Below are 16,704 nucleotides of genomic sequence, written 5' to 3' on the forward strand. Positions count from 1 at the left end.
CTTACCGTAGCGCTGTGGCCTCTTCAAACAGCTGATGAGCGGCGGGGGAAGGGAGGGGGGTTCCAGGTGTCAGACCCCCACATATTAGACACTGATGACCTATCCTGAGGATGGGTGATCAGTACTAGAGGAGGACTCTCCTGCATAACGGAAACGGGACGGATCCGTTATGCGGCCCATAGACTTCTATTATGACGGAAAGAATAACGGAATGACTCTAAAGGCATTTCGTCATAGAATTGCGTTTTGCGTTATGGATTCCGTTACCACCGACCATTTCACCTTTTACCACAAAACAAAGTGTGAACGGATTTCATAAGCAGAAATTCGCTCATCTCTAGTGATCAGTATTAAACACTCCACAATCTTCTTTATTAGCTGTGGGGTATCGGACACCAGCAGGGCACACAGTAAGGGCCCCTGCCCACGACCGTATGCCCTCCGAGATATATGCAATATGTCCCAGATCGGCATTGATCGTGCGCACGGGAGCGCACAGCATCATAGATTACAATAATGTTGTGCACGTCGGGCCGCCCTCATAAGATCTTAAGATCCCACTACTTCCGCTACGTATATCTGTTCTCCCGCTAGTATCTACCACCCTTCTTAAGAGCCCTTTAGGGTACTTTCACACTAGCAGCTGTTCACCCTGTGGGATCCGTCCTGCCACTATTTCGCCGTGCCGCCAGACTGCTGCTCCATAATGGGGACGGAGTTCCGGCACAGCACGGCAGTGCGCGGTAAGAGGCCGCCAGACTAAAAAGTCGGACATGCAGTACTTTTAGTCTGGAGGCCTCTCGCTGTGCTGCGCCGGAGTTCGCCCCCCATTATAGTCAACGGGGACGGAGCAGCAGTTCGGCGGCACGGCGAAATAGCAGCAGGACGGATCCGACAGGGTGAAGAGCCTGTCGGATCCGTCCTGCCGCTAGTGTGAAAGTAGCCTTACACAGGCAGAGGATCTTAAGGATAATCGCTAACGATCATAGGAGCGCACGTTAGCGACTATCTAGCGGTGTAAATTTACCGCTGATAACCCGATAAACAATAGTTTGCCGGCAGCAGATCGTACCGTGTAAACATCTGCTGCCGGCAAACAACGAGTCAGTATGGGGAAGAGCGATGGCACTAGCGATCACTGCTCCCCATACTGTGGAGGAGATCGCTGCCTGTAAATGTGTCTCCTCCACCGGCGATCAGCAGATTGCCTGGAAAGAACGCTTCCCTCCCGATAATGTGCTCCTCTGTCGTATCGTTTCTAGGGACCTTATCCTGACACTGCGCCCTGTCACATGCAGGTCATTGTCCTCTCCCAGAAGACCTGCACACTCTTCTCCTGAAATACTCTGCACTGCTACAGAAAGATTCGATTAAGAAGGTTTTCATTAATAGAACAGAAAAGAAAAAAAATCCCCAAACACAAATAGAGATTGTATTTTCTCTTCCTTGCAGTTGATCTTCGGAAACGCATTCTGCTCCGAGCGCTTACACCACCGTATTAATATGACGGACCCCCCCCTCCCCCGATACAGCCTGCCAGTAAAAACACAGACATTCATTACACAGAACATCACAGATCACATTCATTACAGGGAACACGAGACGCTCTACTACTATCTGCCTCGCGCTTCACTTCCTCGCCCGGCGCACGGGAATACAGATAGACGGGGAATAAAGAACAGCAGGGGATGATGGGAGTTTTATTATTATTATTAAGTAAACAAAAAGAAAATACGTAAAAATAATTACCTTCGATGTTTGGCGCCGTTTCCATGTCACTTTCACATGACTGGAGCCGCACTGCGGGCTGCCATGGTGAGGAGGGGAAACAACGCATCTGGGACCGGTGTCCGAACATCGCCAAATTTTAAAGCGCGTTTGTTTTTTGGTCAGTTTTATAAAGGGGTCGGAAACAAGTACAAGAAAGGCTACTTTCACACTAGCGTTCGGGGCTCCGCTTGCGAGTTCCGTTTGAAGGCTCTCACAAGCGGCCCCGAACGGATCCGCACTGCCCTAATGCATTCTGAGTGGATGCGGATCCGCTCAGACTGCATCAGTCTGGCAGCGTTTGTCCTCAGCTCCGCTCAGCAGGCGGACACCTGAACGCTGCTTGCAGCGTTCAGGTGTCCGCCGGGCCGTGCGGAGGCAAACGGATCCGTCCAGAGTTACAATGTAAGTCAATGGGGACGGATCCGTTTGAAGTTGACACAATATGGCTCAATTTTCAAACGGATCCGTCCCCCATTGACTTTCAATGCAAGTCAAAACGGATCCGTTTGCATTATCATGAACAAAAAAAAACAAAACAAAAAAACTGTTCATGGTAATGCAAACGGATCCGCACCTAAACGCAGGTGTGAAAGTAGCCAAAGGTGGTTAGCGTCACATGATCTGCTGATGTCTCGCCGCCCTAAGGCCTAATGGGACACCAGACGTGTGACAAACCCGGATTCAAGAAAAATTTAAGAAGGTAAAGTAAATTTAAGAAAAAAAAAACAAACTATCCAATAGAAGCGAGACTAATAAACGTTATAGCGAAAAGTAGTTTATGGCACAAATCCTTTAAAGGGAACCTGTCACCAGGTTTTTATGCTGGGTCACTTTCTTTAATTTACCCAGTCAATCTGCCAACATCTTGTATTGAAAAGCTCCAGCTGCTAATGATGAGTCCTGAATATTCATGAGCTCCTGACTCTCCCCGCCCACCTGCTGCTGATTGACAGTTATTTTCCATATGAATCAGCAGCAGGTGGGCAGGGGAGTGGCTAAAGCTCTGAATTAAATATACGCTGGACTCAATGACATCATGCTGGACTCGAATCAGCTCATTAGCATGTGGCATCTTTGTGTGTATATTATGAGACAACCATCTGTCACACCAGTAAGTGAATACATCTAAGGCACTTTTTAGTAGTTAATGATTATAATCTAACTAATTATATACAATCAAATATCCACATGACAGGTTCCCTTTAAAAGGAGTTATCTGGAAAATAATACCGATTACCTACCCACAGCAGTACCACATTGCCAGGGGCTCAATCAGGAAGCTGTGGCACTCACCTCAATGGGGCTGAGCTGTAACTAGGCCACGTGACCAATGTACGGTGACCTCTTCTAATAGCTGATCAGTGTGATTCCCGGGTGTCGGACGCACGCTGATCTCATATTGATGACCTATCCTGGGGATAGGTCATCAATATCAATTCCTGGAAAACCTCTTAAACCCCCTAAACGCCACACGACTGTCCCACTTCTGTACTTTTATAAAGGAGTCCGTAGTAGTCCGCGCTCACTTGATCAATGTCCCTGAGAAATGGAAACCTTGTCACAAGCCCAAATAAAATCCTGCAACTGCCCATACCCGCCCCGGCCTCGCTGGAGCACTGCGCAGGAACGACACTGTGATTGCGCAGTAGAAGGTAAGGGCACATATGCAGGATTTTTTTCAGGCTTGTGGCGACATTTCTAGCTAGACAGGGCAGGATTGGGGCAGGGACAGCTTAAAAGGGTTTTGCGAGATTTTAATACTGATTATCTATCCTCGGGAGTTGAGCAAACTTGCCTTTTGGCAGGATCTGGTTTTAAGGCTAGGTCTACACAACGATATTTGTTGCGCGACAATTTTTAATAATAATAGTCTATGGTGTCGCACTGCAACATGCTGCGACGCGACAGTCACAAAAAATCCATTCAAAATGGATTTTTCTGCGACTGTCGCGTCGCAGTTGCAGCAGGACACCATAGACTATCATTATAAAAATTGGCGCGCGACACATGTTGCAGTGTAGACCTAGCCTAAGGATTGGATTCCGTTCTACCGCCATCCATAACTTAATTCAATGTCGGCATGCCAAACAGAATCCCTTTAGAGGCATTCCGTCATAATACAAGTGTATGGCCAGCAGAACAGAACCCTCGGAGCTGGCCACACACTTGTATTATGTGGCATGCCGGCATTGAATTACGTTATGGATGGCGGTAGAACGGAATCCATTATGTAATTCACCCCGAACCTGCCAAACTGCAGGATCACTGAACTCTAGTCATCAGTAGGTGATCAGTGGAGGTCAGACACCCGGGACTCCTACTGATCAGCTGTTTCCGAAGGCAGTACACTGTATAGCGGCTGTACTTGGTATCGCATTCACTTCAATGGGACTGAGCTGCTCCGAGGCCACGTGACGGATGTACGTGTCGTCACTGGCCACAGAAAAGCTACTGCGAGCATGCTGCCTTCTTGAACAGCTGGTCGTCAGGGGTCCCAGGTGAACGCCACCGATCAGATGCTGTCTACCTGTCCCAGAGGATAGGTCATCAGTATTAAAATCTCAGAAAACTCCTTTAACTTGACACCCCCAGGGTCTGCACCTACTTAACTGCAATTAGTACACACAGGTAGTCGGCTTGTTTGGCGCCATCCGACTGAGCTACTGAGAGCTCTTTTAGAACGGTCAGGTAGTGATGGTGGCAGGGGCAAAAAAGCTTGTTAGGTCAACAGTAAACTAAAAAATAAAATGATGAAAAAAAACAACCAAGGACGTCATAGCTGTAGTTCTTTGTAATTGAGGTTGGAAATTTAAAGGAAAGACTGTTACGCCTAGGGCAGGGCACATGGTTGGGGCGCAGCCTGGCACAGGGCATCAGCCGTATGTTAGTAGGTAGAGAGCAGGGAGTGGAATAACAAATGCCTGCAGGATCAGACTACATAGAGTGTGTTTGTTGTCTGTTACCATGGAGACGCATGGATCTGTATAGCTGCTGTAGGTATTAAGAATACTGCAAAATTACTCTCTCTCATATTAAATGCAATGTCCAAAAAACAAAAAACTATGGCATTTTTAAGATGCAGGGCTCCCGAGGTTTTACCACACTTACTTCCATTCTTCCGGCGGATGGGACTGCTCGTACTTCTCTCTGACATGAGACACCCCCATATCTGGGTGCAGCCAGTGAACCTCCTCGGAGCGCAGGTGACTCAGTCGTAATCCGTAAGAGGAGACGCATTTCACTTTATGACTGTCCACAATCTTCTGGATTATTCCCTGAGAAAACAGAACATAACTATTCAGAGAAAGTACCGATCCAGAACCGTGAGCTACAAATATCAATGGGGGAGAAGCGCGCACCAAACACTTTATACGCAGAGCAAAGGCTTTATGACGGGACCTATTACAACCTCTTCAAATAAAGAAGTCACTGTGTACATACATTACAATACTTATCCTGGGATACATCCTGTATTATACTCCAGAGCTGCACTCACTATTCTGCTGGTGCAGTCACTGTGTACATACATTACTTATCCTGTACTGCTCCTGAGTTACATCCTGTGTTATACTCCAGAGCTGCAGTCACTATTCTGCTGGTGCAGTCACTGTGTACATACATTACTTATCCTGTACTAATCCTGAGTTACATCCTGTATTATACTCCGGAGCTGCACTCACTATTCTGCTGGTGCAGTCACTGTGTACATACATTACTTATCCTGTACTGCTCCTGAGTTACATCCTGTATTATACTCCAGAGCTGCACTCACTATTCTGCTGGTGCAGTCACTGTGTACATACATTACTTATCCTGTACTAATCCTGAGTTACATCCTGTATTATACTCCGGAGCTGCACTCACTATTCTGCTGGTGCAGTCACTGTGTACATACATTACTTATCCTGTACTGCTCCTGAGTTACATCCTGTATTATACTCCAGAGCTGCACTCACTATTCTGCTGGTGCAGTCACTGTGTACATACATTACTTATCCTGTACTGCTCCTGAGTTACATCCTGTATTATACTCCAGAGCTGCACTCACTATTCTGCTGGTGCAGTCACTGTGTACATACATTACTTATCCTGTACTGATCCAGAGTTACATCCTGTATTATACTGCAGAGCTGCACTCACTATTCTGCTGGTGTAGTCACGGTGTACATACATTACATTACTTATCCTGTACTGATCCCGAGTTACATCCTGTATTATACTCCAGAGCTGCACTCACTATTCTGCTGGTGCAGTCACTGTGTACATACATTACTTATCCTGTACTGCTCCTGAGTTACATCCTGTATTATACTCCAGAGCTGCACTCACTATTCTGCTGGTGCAGTCACTGTGTACATACATTACTTATCCTGTACTGATCCAGAGTTACATCCTGTATTATACTGCAGAGCTGCACTCACTATTCTGCTGGTGCAGTCACTGTGTCCATACATTACATTACTTATCCTGTACTGATCCTGAGTTACATCCTGTATTATACTCCAGAGCTGCACTCACTATTCTGCTGGTGCAGTCACTGTGTACATACATTACTTATCCTGTACTGATCCAGAGTTACATCCTGTATTATACTGCAGAGCTGCACTCACTATTCTGCTGGTGCAGTCACTGTGTCCATACATTACATTACTTATCCTGTACTGATCCTGAGTTACATCCTGTATCATACTCCAGAGCTGCATTCACTATTCTGCTGGTGGAGTCACTGTGTACATACATTACATTACTTATCCTGTACTGATCCTGAGTTACATCCTGTATTATACTCCAGAGCTGCATTCACTATTCTGCTGGTGCAGTCACTGTGTACATACATTACATTACTTATCCTGTACTGATCCTGAGTTACATCCTGTATTATACTCCAGAGCTGCATTCACTATTCTGCTGGTGCAGTCACTGTGTACATACATTACATTACTTATCCTGTACTGATCCTGAGTTACATCCTGTATTATACTCCAGAGCTGCATTCACTATTCTGCTGGTGCAGTCACTGTGTACATACATTACATTACTTATCCTGTACTGATCCTGAGTTACATCCTGTATTATACTCCAGAGCTGCACTCACTATTCTGCTGGTGCAGTCACTGTGTACATACATTACATTACTTATCCTGTACTGATCCTGAGTTACATCCTGTATTATACTCCAGAGCTGCATTCACTATTCTGCTGGTGCAGTCACTGTGTCCATACATTACATTACTTATCCTGTACTGATCCTGAGTTACATCCTGTATTATACTCCAGAGCTGCATTCACTATTCTGCTGGTGCAGTCACTGTGTACATACATTAGTCTGTTACTATTCTGGGCTCCTGTGTGCTGTATGAAGCAGAGCCCGGTGAGCGCAGCCTTGAGCCATCATTAGAAAGACAGAATAAACGTGAAAGAATTCAGCACGGACAAGAGACAGACGGCAGCGTGATTTATCGCAGCTTTCAGAACCTCAAGGACATAAATCATGTTTACAGCTGACGGGAGCCATAACAGGGCGAGAAATGGACAGAAACGGGGCGAAAGGTCTCCCCTGCGAGTGCTGTAAAGGCAGTTCCTGCAGTTGTCACCCGGCTTCACAGTAAAACGTTCACATATGATCGGAAACAACTTTGCAAATATATTGTTTTCCTTATCTTGTATACTCCAGTCACACCCAGAGCAGCATTCACAATTCTGCTATAGAACCAGGTCCCATCAACCGTTCTCGTGGTGTAACTCGTTGCGCTTGGGAACAAGCAGAAATCTGAATGCAGCTTTGATGGTGAGTGGAGAAAGAACCCTGCTGATGGCGCTTACCCTGACGTCGGTGGCGTCCCCGTGCCGGATGTTGCTGGCCCACGTGGCTGGTTCGCTGTTGGTTTCAAAGTAATGGAAGACTTTCAGGACTCTCTCGATGGTCCCTGGGGATCGCTCCATGCCGGCGCTCAGACGGGACTTGGCGTTTGAACTCGGTGTGTGGTTGAGGTTCGGGTCCAGGTAAGCCGCAGCCATGTTCTTGCTGGATGCTAAGTGTCTGTCATATTCTGCGAGAGACAGCAAAGGGTTAATACCGACGCCGGGCAGTGACAGCACAGCGGCGCGTTAAAGCACAAGGCAGCAGAAAGAGTTAAATCTACGAGGTTGTCTCCAAGCAGTCACATCATGTGCTGGAGATGTCCTTGCTTGGAGCCACAAGGAGGCATGACGCTCTGCAGGAACTGCAAGCCTCGCGCCTCGAGATGAAGCGCCTTATATACAATGCATCAGGATTATTACGTCCTGACAGGCGATGAATGTCAGAGGCGTCTGCGGATATCACAGCAAAGGGCCGGCCATAAGGCTGCGAAAGAAAGATCCTGCTGGCACAGCAGACGTTTGGTACAATGTATCAGCAACCTCCAGCTGTTCTGAAACTACAACTCCCAGAGTGCTCCTCTCACTTCTGTGGGAGTTAGAACAGCCGAACATGCTTGCATGCTGGGAGTTGTAGTTTCACAGCAGCTGGAGTGCCGAAGGTTGATGATCCCCGGTCTAGGCAATCCCTAGTGATTAATGGCAATTTTTTTATGGTTGCATTTTACCAATTTTGGGCTTAAAGGGGTTATCCGAGACTAACAAATTCTCCCCCTTATGCCGGGCCCCTCACACGATTCTACTTCCCGGGGTCCCCGCAGCTGCTTCTCCCCGTATGCGGAGACCAGGAGCAGCGCAGGGAGCGGGGACCCAGGTAAGTATATTCAGTGTGGGGGGCCGGCATATGGGGGAGTAGGGCTGAAACGATTACTCGATTTAATCGAGTACTTAGACACAAAAAAAATTCTCGATGCAATTTTTTTGCATCGAGGATTCGTTTGTGTCACGTGACAAGGGAGCGGGAGTGAGGTGCTTGCTATTACTTACCGCTCCGGTCACCCGCTGGCCCGTACCGTGCTGCACTTTCTTCCTGACACATCGTGGGGTCATAGTGCACGTAAGCGCGCACTATGACCCGACGCTGTGTGACGTCAGTGCAGCGCGCAGAGAAGTAGATGGAGGAGCAATTGGTCTTTATTAAAAGTTATCAGCGCTTTTTGTGAAACATGAGATTAAAAATCCATGTAATTGGAGGCTGCTGCGTCAGCTGACGGCTCATGTGAAGCCTCATCTCTGATCTCCTGACCTCAAACACTCCTCGTAGCTAAGCTCCCATCAAACGGATAAGAATATGGCCTAAATCAGTGTTTAGGAGGTCAGGAGTTCAGAGAAAAGGCTTCATATCAGCCGTCAGCTGACCAGCAGCGACAGTCTGCCAATAAATTGATTTTTAACCCCACTTAGCACAAAAAACTGCTGAAAATGGTAATAAAGAACAATAGAAAAAGTGATTTTTAGACCAAAGTTTGTAAAATGCAATAAAAATGTTTTAAAAAATTGCCCTGAAGGTGTCCATAGCATCTAAATACCTCTGGACTCCAGGCTGACGCTTCATCTACACCATCTGAATGTAAAGAAGAATTGTGTCAGTTCACTGACAGCAAGCAGAGGGACGCCACCAGCGCTCTAACGTTGAGGAGCTGAGGTACCCTCGAGCCTTACATCCCAGTTAATTTTCAAAAGACAGGAATTGTTTTAATTAGCAGGGTCAACCCTACCAGATGGTATGCCTGGTTCAATGGGGCTGATCCTGCTGACGGGTTCTCTTTAAAGGGATGCACAGGTTTAGAAAAACATGGCTGGTTACTTAATATAGCAGCTCGCCCCCTGCCCAGGGTTTCTGACTTGTACTACCAGACACAACCCATGGACAGGAGCGCCCCCACCCTGCTGCACCTTCCTGGACCGCGGGATGTAGTATACAGAGCGGTATACAGTCAGTGGGCTATAGAGCCGTGTACGATCCGCCATATCATGCAAGCTAGAGAAAGTGCGCACTGGTCGCTGAGCGGCCGACGATCCAGCCGTAACCCGACGGTCTTTATACTGAGATTTTCTTCTCGCCAGAAGATCAAAAACTGGACAGATTTCCTCTTCTAATCTGCGGCGGGAGAGTGAGGTGTAACAGCCGAGGATTACTGGGTAATCTGGGGTCATAATCCCCCTGCCATCTGGAGGTCCGCCCTGCGCCGCTACAGCATTACAACGGCCGCGAAAGACCAGCCTGATATGGAAGACAACAAATCGAGTGTTCTCAGCCATGACATGGAGAGGTTCACTGTCTCCAGATTAAAAAGGGGTTTTCAGGGGTCACTGGGGGTCCGACCCCAAACAACTGCTGGAAGGGCCCAGGTTGCTGAGTGAGCGCTGTGGCCTCCTCCTCCGCCTATGAAGTCACGACCATCAATCACGTGGCATTTGTGCATTCAAGGGAATAGGACTGAGCTGCAGTACCAGGCACAGCCACTAGACCAGGTACGGCGCTGTGCTGGGAGCACTTGTCCAAGCTGACGGGTGGGGTGCTGGGTGCCAGACTCCCACTAATCCTGGAGATGAGTCATCAATATTTACAGTCCTAGAAAACTCCTTTAGGGCTTTGTTCACACGACCGTATGGCTTTTTCAGTGTTTTGCGGGCCTTTAACGGATCAGTTTTTCCAGTTTTTGTTTCAGTAGTGTTTCCGGTTCCATTCCGTTTTTCCGTATGGCATATACAGTAATTACATAGAAAAAAAAAATAATTGGGCTGGGCATAACATTTTCAATAGATGGTTCCACAAAAACGGAACAGATATGGAAGACATTCTGTATGTATTGTGGGGTTTTTTTGCGGACCCATTGACTTGAATGGAGCCACAGAACGTGATTTGCGGGCAATAAATAGGACATGGAACGGAAAAACGGAAACAGAATGAATACGGAGTACATTCTGTTTTTTTGGGCGGAACCATTGAAATAATTGGTTCTGTATACGGAATAAAAAAAAAAACGGCCCGTATACGGAACGCAAAAAATGTTCGTGTGAACGAGCCCATTAAGCTGAACATGGTCAGGGGGAGCGACCCTTAGCTCTTCTCACACTAAATAGTAAAACAAAGTAAATACCCAGAAAACCATTTCAGTATTTACACTGATAATAAATAATAAATAATAATAATAATAATAATAAATAATAATAATACCGCACCAGAAAGAAATGTCGGATTGCTGTAAAACTCATCCTGCAGATATCTAAACGATTAGACGCTGGGTCTTCCCAAAATAGGGAGCAAAAGTCCTTTCTCTGCTGCTCTACAAAAGGGCTCTCAGAGGCTACCTTTGGGTAGTGTACCTCTTGGTGAAGGCTAGACAGGCCTCTACGACGCACTCGGACATTCTGGCCAGTGGACAGACACAGAGGGAGCGCATCACTGGACTGAGAGAAGCAGGGTGGTAGTTTCGTTGACGTGCCCATCATGTAGGTGGTGGTTCTGACCTCACTGTGTGGACACATGGTGGACAGGCTCCGGACGGCCCCGACAGACATCCATAGAGGATTGTTTCATCCGCACTGATCAGCACGAGCAGCGCCACCATCCAGACACAGGTGGCTCCTCCATTACACCCCCGTCTCTGCCCGGACCATCTCCAGGCACTTAGCAGAAGGACATTTGGGGTGATGGCGCCCATTACATGTCCTGCTATTGACAGCCAGTCGCCATTGCCTTCGTTTGCAGTCATGAATGAGAAACCTGAACTGGAACCATGTCGTCTATAGCAGTGGTGGCGAACCAGAGGCGGCACCCGCACCCCGGACAGGGTCTGTGGTATTCCATCAGCACAGGGCGCACTGAATGTAGGCTATTCTAGCTAAATGATGAAGCAGATGGAAGACGCACTGGACCGGGCCGTAGTATTCAGGGTGAATTGCCATAAATACATGGGTTTTGGGGTGCAGTAATGATAACTGAGGTTCTGTTGGGATCTGATGCTGGTCTGGTTGGAGTATGGGTCCTCGTGGTCAGCACTTCAATCCTGCGTATGACAGGCGGTCACCCCTAATAATGATACGAGGGACACTAACTGCAGGACATTCTGCCGCCACATGCGTCCCTCTCATGGCAGGACAATGGTTGCCCGCACACAGCAAGGGTTTCCCAGGAATGTCTCCTCCAGATTACACTTTCTTGGCTGTCCGGTCATCAGATTTATCACCAATCCATAGGACCAGCTGGGACGCCGGCGTCAGCAACATATGCGAGTGCCATCTGTGGGAAAATCTGCTGCAGGATACAATACAGAACCTGTATGCGCCTCCCCCCCCCCCCCGTGTGCCCAGGCTGGGGGCCGCACCTCCCCCCCCCCCCCCCCCGTGTGCCCAGGCTGGGGGCCGCACCTCCCCACCGTGTGCCCAGGCTGGGGGCCGCACCTCCCCACCGTGTGCCCAGGCTGGGGGCCGCACCTCCCCACCGTGTGCCCAGGCTGGGGGCCGCACCTCCCCACCGTGTGCCCAGGCTGGGGGCCGCACCTCCCCACCGTGTGCCCAGGCTGGGGGCCGCACCTCCCCACCGTGTGCCCAGGCTGGGGGCCGCACCTCCCCACCGTGTGCCCAGGCTGGGGGCCGCACCTCCCCACCGTGTGCCCAGGCTGGGGGCCGCACCTCCCCACCGTGTGCCCAGGCTGGGGGCCGCACCTCCCCCCCGTGTGCCCAGGCTGGGGGCCGCACCTCCCCCCCGTGTGCCCAGGCTGGGGGCCGCACCTCCCCACCGTGTGCCCAGGCTGGGGGCCGCACCTCCCCACCGTGTGCCCAGGCTGGGGGCCGCACCTCCCCCCCGTGTGCCCAGGCTGGGGGCCGCACCTCCCCCCCGTGTGCCCAGGCTGGGGGCCGCACCTCCCCACCGTGTGCCCAGGCTGGGGGCCGCACCTCCCCACCGTGTGCCCAGGCTGGGGGCCGCACCTCCCCACCGTGTGCCCAGGCTGGGGGCCGCACCTCCCCACCGTGTGCCCAGGCTGGGGGCCGCACCTCCCCACCGTGTGCCCAGGCTGGGGGCCGCACCTCTCCCCCGTGTGTCCAGGCTGGGGGCCGCACCTCTCCCCCCCGTGTGCCCAGGCTGGAGGCCGCATCTCACCCCGTGTGCCCAGGCTGGAGGCCGCATCTCATCCTGTATCCAGGCTGGAGGTGCCCAGCAGGGTCCTAGAGCCTCCTTTTGGCCTCGTTCACACTTCAGTGTTTGGTCAGTGATTCCCATCAGTGATTTGTGAGCCAAAACCAGGTGCAGCTCTAAACATAGAACAGGAGCAGATCTTTCCCTTCTACCTAATGTCTATGGAGGCTCCACTTCTAGTTTTGGCTCACAAATCACTGATGGAAATCACTGACCAAACACTGAAGTGTGAACTAGGCCTTTCTCTTACGTTCCTCATTATTACAGGCACACATTATGCGGTAGTTTTGTCACTGGCTGAAGAAAAAAGGGATTTTGTCCAGCTTGTAATTGGGGTAATCCAAAGGCTTTATTCAATAATCACATAGGTATAAAATCCAGGTACAAGAAAGCAGGTCTACGTGTTTCGGGCCCAATTCAATTTTAGCCCTTACCCATGACCAACTCATTTGTCACCGGCTGCACTAACAGACATGTCCGGGGGCCGATGGCTCCTCTTTAGGAATGCTGCAGAGTATCTGCCCCGTCCCCTATTCTTCTGCTGACTGATGACTTCCATTTAGCGGCCGCAGATTATCGGATAATTCCGCCGCCCTAGTTCGTGCCCCCTCCATCCTTCCCTGACGCCGGCAGCCGGTCGGCGCAGGAGTAATGAATTTAGGCTGATTAAAACAATTAGGCAGCTTCCATTGGGAGAAGTGGGAATATTTCCGGAGGAGGAAAGAAAGGCTTCATTATCCGTCCACAGGGCTCACCTCTTCTGGGGGCTGACCTACTTCTAGAAATAATCGCACTGCCTCCGCGCCACTTTCTGTAGCAGCCGCTGGAAACAAAGTTGTGCAAAGGCACCCCAAGAAGACGAGGGGTCCCCCAAAAGATCCTCTAACACCCACCGCTGCACAGCATGTACCAAGGAGGGTGGCTTTATCTGCACAGCTATGGTGGGGGGGGGGGGGGGGGGGGCAAAACAGGGGCTTTATAAAAAAAATTAAATAATTAACAAAAGACACCATGGGAAAATAATGAAGACTCACAGGTCACAAGTGGCATCAGGTCGTAAAAAAAGTGCAAGCTCTTGGGACGCATCGGCCAACATGAATGTATGAGTCAGGTCTATGTGCTGAGACTAGCGGAGCATTAACACAGCACACTCCTCTCCTGAAATACTCTGTGCTGCTCCTTCCACTATGTAACCCAGTCTTTATCCACCCCACAAGATCAGCACATTCCAATCCTGAAATCCTCTGTGCTGCTGGTGACCTTGCTCCTTCCACTATGTAACTCTCAGCCTGTGACAGGTCACTGCCCCCCACAAGATCAGCACACCCCTCTTCTTCTGTAGCCATCAATTACAATGGGTTGTCCACGTCATCCTGGGATTTGGAGCGCCTGTGGACGGGCTGTGAATGGCTGGCCAGTAGTCGGGATCTCCAGGGATCTACTGAACCAATGTGGATCAGACGCTGCAAAAATCTGCCCCAGCAATGAAGGCAGACAGCGGCGCTGTGGTCTAGAACCTGTGGCAAAACTACAACTCCCAGCATGCTTGGAAAACAATGCTTTTCCTAGAATGCTGGGAAATGTAGCTTTAAAAAGCAGCAGGGGAACCCCAAACTGGAGACCGTTACAATAAGCAAGCGCCACAATAAGCAAGCGCCACAATAAGCGAGCGCCACAATAAGCAAGCGCCACAATAAGCAAGCGCCACAATAAGCAAGCGCCACAATAAGCAAGCGCCACAATAAGCAAGCGCCACAATAAGCAAGCGCCACAATAAGCAAGCGCCACAATAAGCAAGCGCCACAATAAGCAAGCGCCACAATAAGCATCTTCCTCCTATGCAGGGTTACTGTCACCTGCAGGAAAAGAAAGACTTGCTGATGCCGGTGGCACTACAAGCCCCAGCATGCACTATTACTACGGTTTTGCCTAAAACAAAGCTAAATCAGGGTATGATGAAACATCCTTCTGATACATTTTATGTTTTAATAATTCAGATCTCTGCTTGCTTTCTTAGTTACAGCCAAGAGCAGGAAAGCATGAGCTAACATTCATCACAGCTGAGGGTTTGCAACAGTTGCATCAAAGCCTAGACAAGCCTCAGTCTACTAAACACAGCGGCAGAACAAACCTCCCGAAAATTTGTTACAATGTATCAGGGCAGGTAAAACCATCAGCCTTGTAGCCAACGGAGGATTCAGTTACAGTTGTCAGAGGTGGTTTCATGAAAAGACTGTTGCCTCCACTCAAAGACAGCAAACGGAGATGGAATGGTAAACTCTTTCTGAACGCTGCAGAGGCATTTACCCAAAGCGGAAAATCTCAGACCTGGCACATGATACAAAGGGAAACCGGACGGCCGTGATGAGTCAGTGCGTGCGGAGCGGGCGTCGGGATCAGGGCGAGGAGCAGCAGGTGACCGGGTCACAGCACGCCTTCTCATGCAACACGCTCACTGCTGCCATATCTGGCGGGTGATCGGTCCGGCTTCGCTCTGCAGCGAGGCTCCTGTCAGGGACCGCCGCCGGCGTGTAATGACACGACATAGGAAATTCTAGCTGTGCCTGCCAGGTCAGCAACACTCCCGGAGCCGCGGGCGAGGCGCGCCCTTCTGTACCACAGGGGAGATTTAAAGGGTCAATAACTGCAAAAGCCGCCCGGAGCATACAGCAGCGCTATAACAGGAGAGGCGGATATATGGATCTGAAGTTCTCCGGAGGGTCTTGGGTCTGGAAATACAGGGCCATAGGGGCAAAGTCCAGCAAAAAAAAAAAAGCAGTGCAGACCCAGCAGTAAATTTGCGCTGCAGCCCATTCACTCTCACGAGTGGTCCAGAGGCCGGACCCCCAGGAGAGATGGCGGGGCCTAGGGTTACGATTACTACAAGAGAGAGGAGGGAAGGCAGTGACAGCCGTCCAATCAGCAGCAACATATGACGCATCGGGAAAAACCAGACGTAACGTGCACTGCAGCAGAGACTTCCCACACTGTACTGCTGCTTTTTTCTGCAAGTGGCCTCTGCTTGCTGTCAGTGAATATTAAAGGAGCTTTCCAGGAACCAGCAGGTCCTGTAAACCCGCCTTAGGCCACTTTCACATCTGCGCTTTCTGTTATGGAGATCCGCCAAAGGGTCTCAATTGCGGGGGGGGGGGGGGAAGACGCTTCAGTTTTGTCCTCATTCATTGTCGATGGGTACAAAACTGAACTGAACGAAACAGAGTGCGCAGAAATGCATTTCGTTCCGTTTGGTTGCGTCCCTATCGCGGACAGAATAACGCTGCGATGTGATGCCGAGCAAGAAGGATCCGCCATGACTCACAATTTAAGTCAATGGAGACAGATCCGTTTTCTCTGACGAAAAAGAAAACGGATCCGCCCCCCATTGACTTACAATGGTTTTAGCGCCAGATCCATCTTGGCCATTTTAGAGATAATACAACTGGATCCGTTCAGAACGGACGCAGACGGATGTATTATGACGGAAGCGTTTTTACTGATCCATGACGGATCCAGCAAAAACGCAGACGTGAAAGTAGCCTTTGTTACACAAGTCGCCTGGAGAAGGACATTTTTTTTTTTCCCGCCTCTGCGGATCCCGGTGACGAGACGCTCCTCTGATGATGCCGCTTCCACCGACCTCCTGGGCTATGGATGAGGCGTCACTTTCGCTGTGCACAGGGAAGAAACTGCTCTTCTCCCTGACGCATGCGCAGATGAATTAGAGTCAGGAGCTTCCGCGTGCACCGCATGGCCCCGTCCATGGCAGAAGTGACGTCCCATCCATAGTCCTGGCCGGAGCTGCCGATCCGCACAATGTCAGGATGCCGGTTCCCTGGAATGACCCCCCCGCCCCCAATGGTTTATATCCGGAG

At 49.9% G+C, this 16,704-nt stretch overlaps 1 protein-coding gene across 10 annotated transcripts in view; it reads right to left on the bottom strand.

The window, feature by feature from the left end:
• PTK2 (protein tyrosine kinase 2) overlaps positions 1–16,704 on the bottom strand; it is a 451,150-nt gene that overhangs the window by 88,828 nt on the left and 345,618 nt on the right. For all 10 annotated transcript variants that reach the window (XM_044292786.1, XM_044292783.1, XM_044292785.1 and 7 more), the window contains 2 exons: positions 7,594–7,820; positions 4,879–5,045 (listed from right to left, as the gene is read on the bottom strand). In XM_044292786.1, coding sequence (XP_044148721.1) covers positions 4,879–5,045; positions 7,594–7,788 — 362 coding nt within the window. In that variant the 5' untranslated portion in view covers positions 7,789–7,820. The remainder of the gene's footprint in view (positions 1–4,878; positions 5,046–7,593; positions 7,821–16,704) is intronic.

This window comes from Bufo gargarizans, chromosome 5 (assembly GCF_014858855.1).
Source record: "Bufo gargarizans isolate SCDJY-AF-19 chromosome 5, ASM1485885v1, whole genome shotgun sequence".
NCBI classification, from domain to species: Eukaryota; Metazoa; Chordata; class Amphibia; order Anura; family Bufonidae; genus Bufo; species Bufo gargarizans.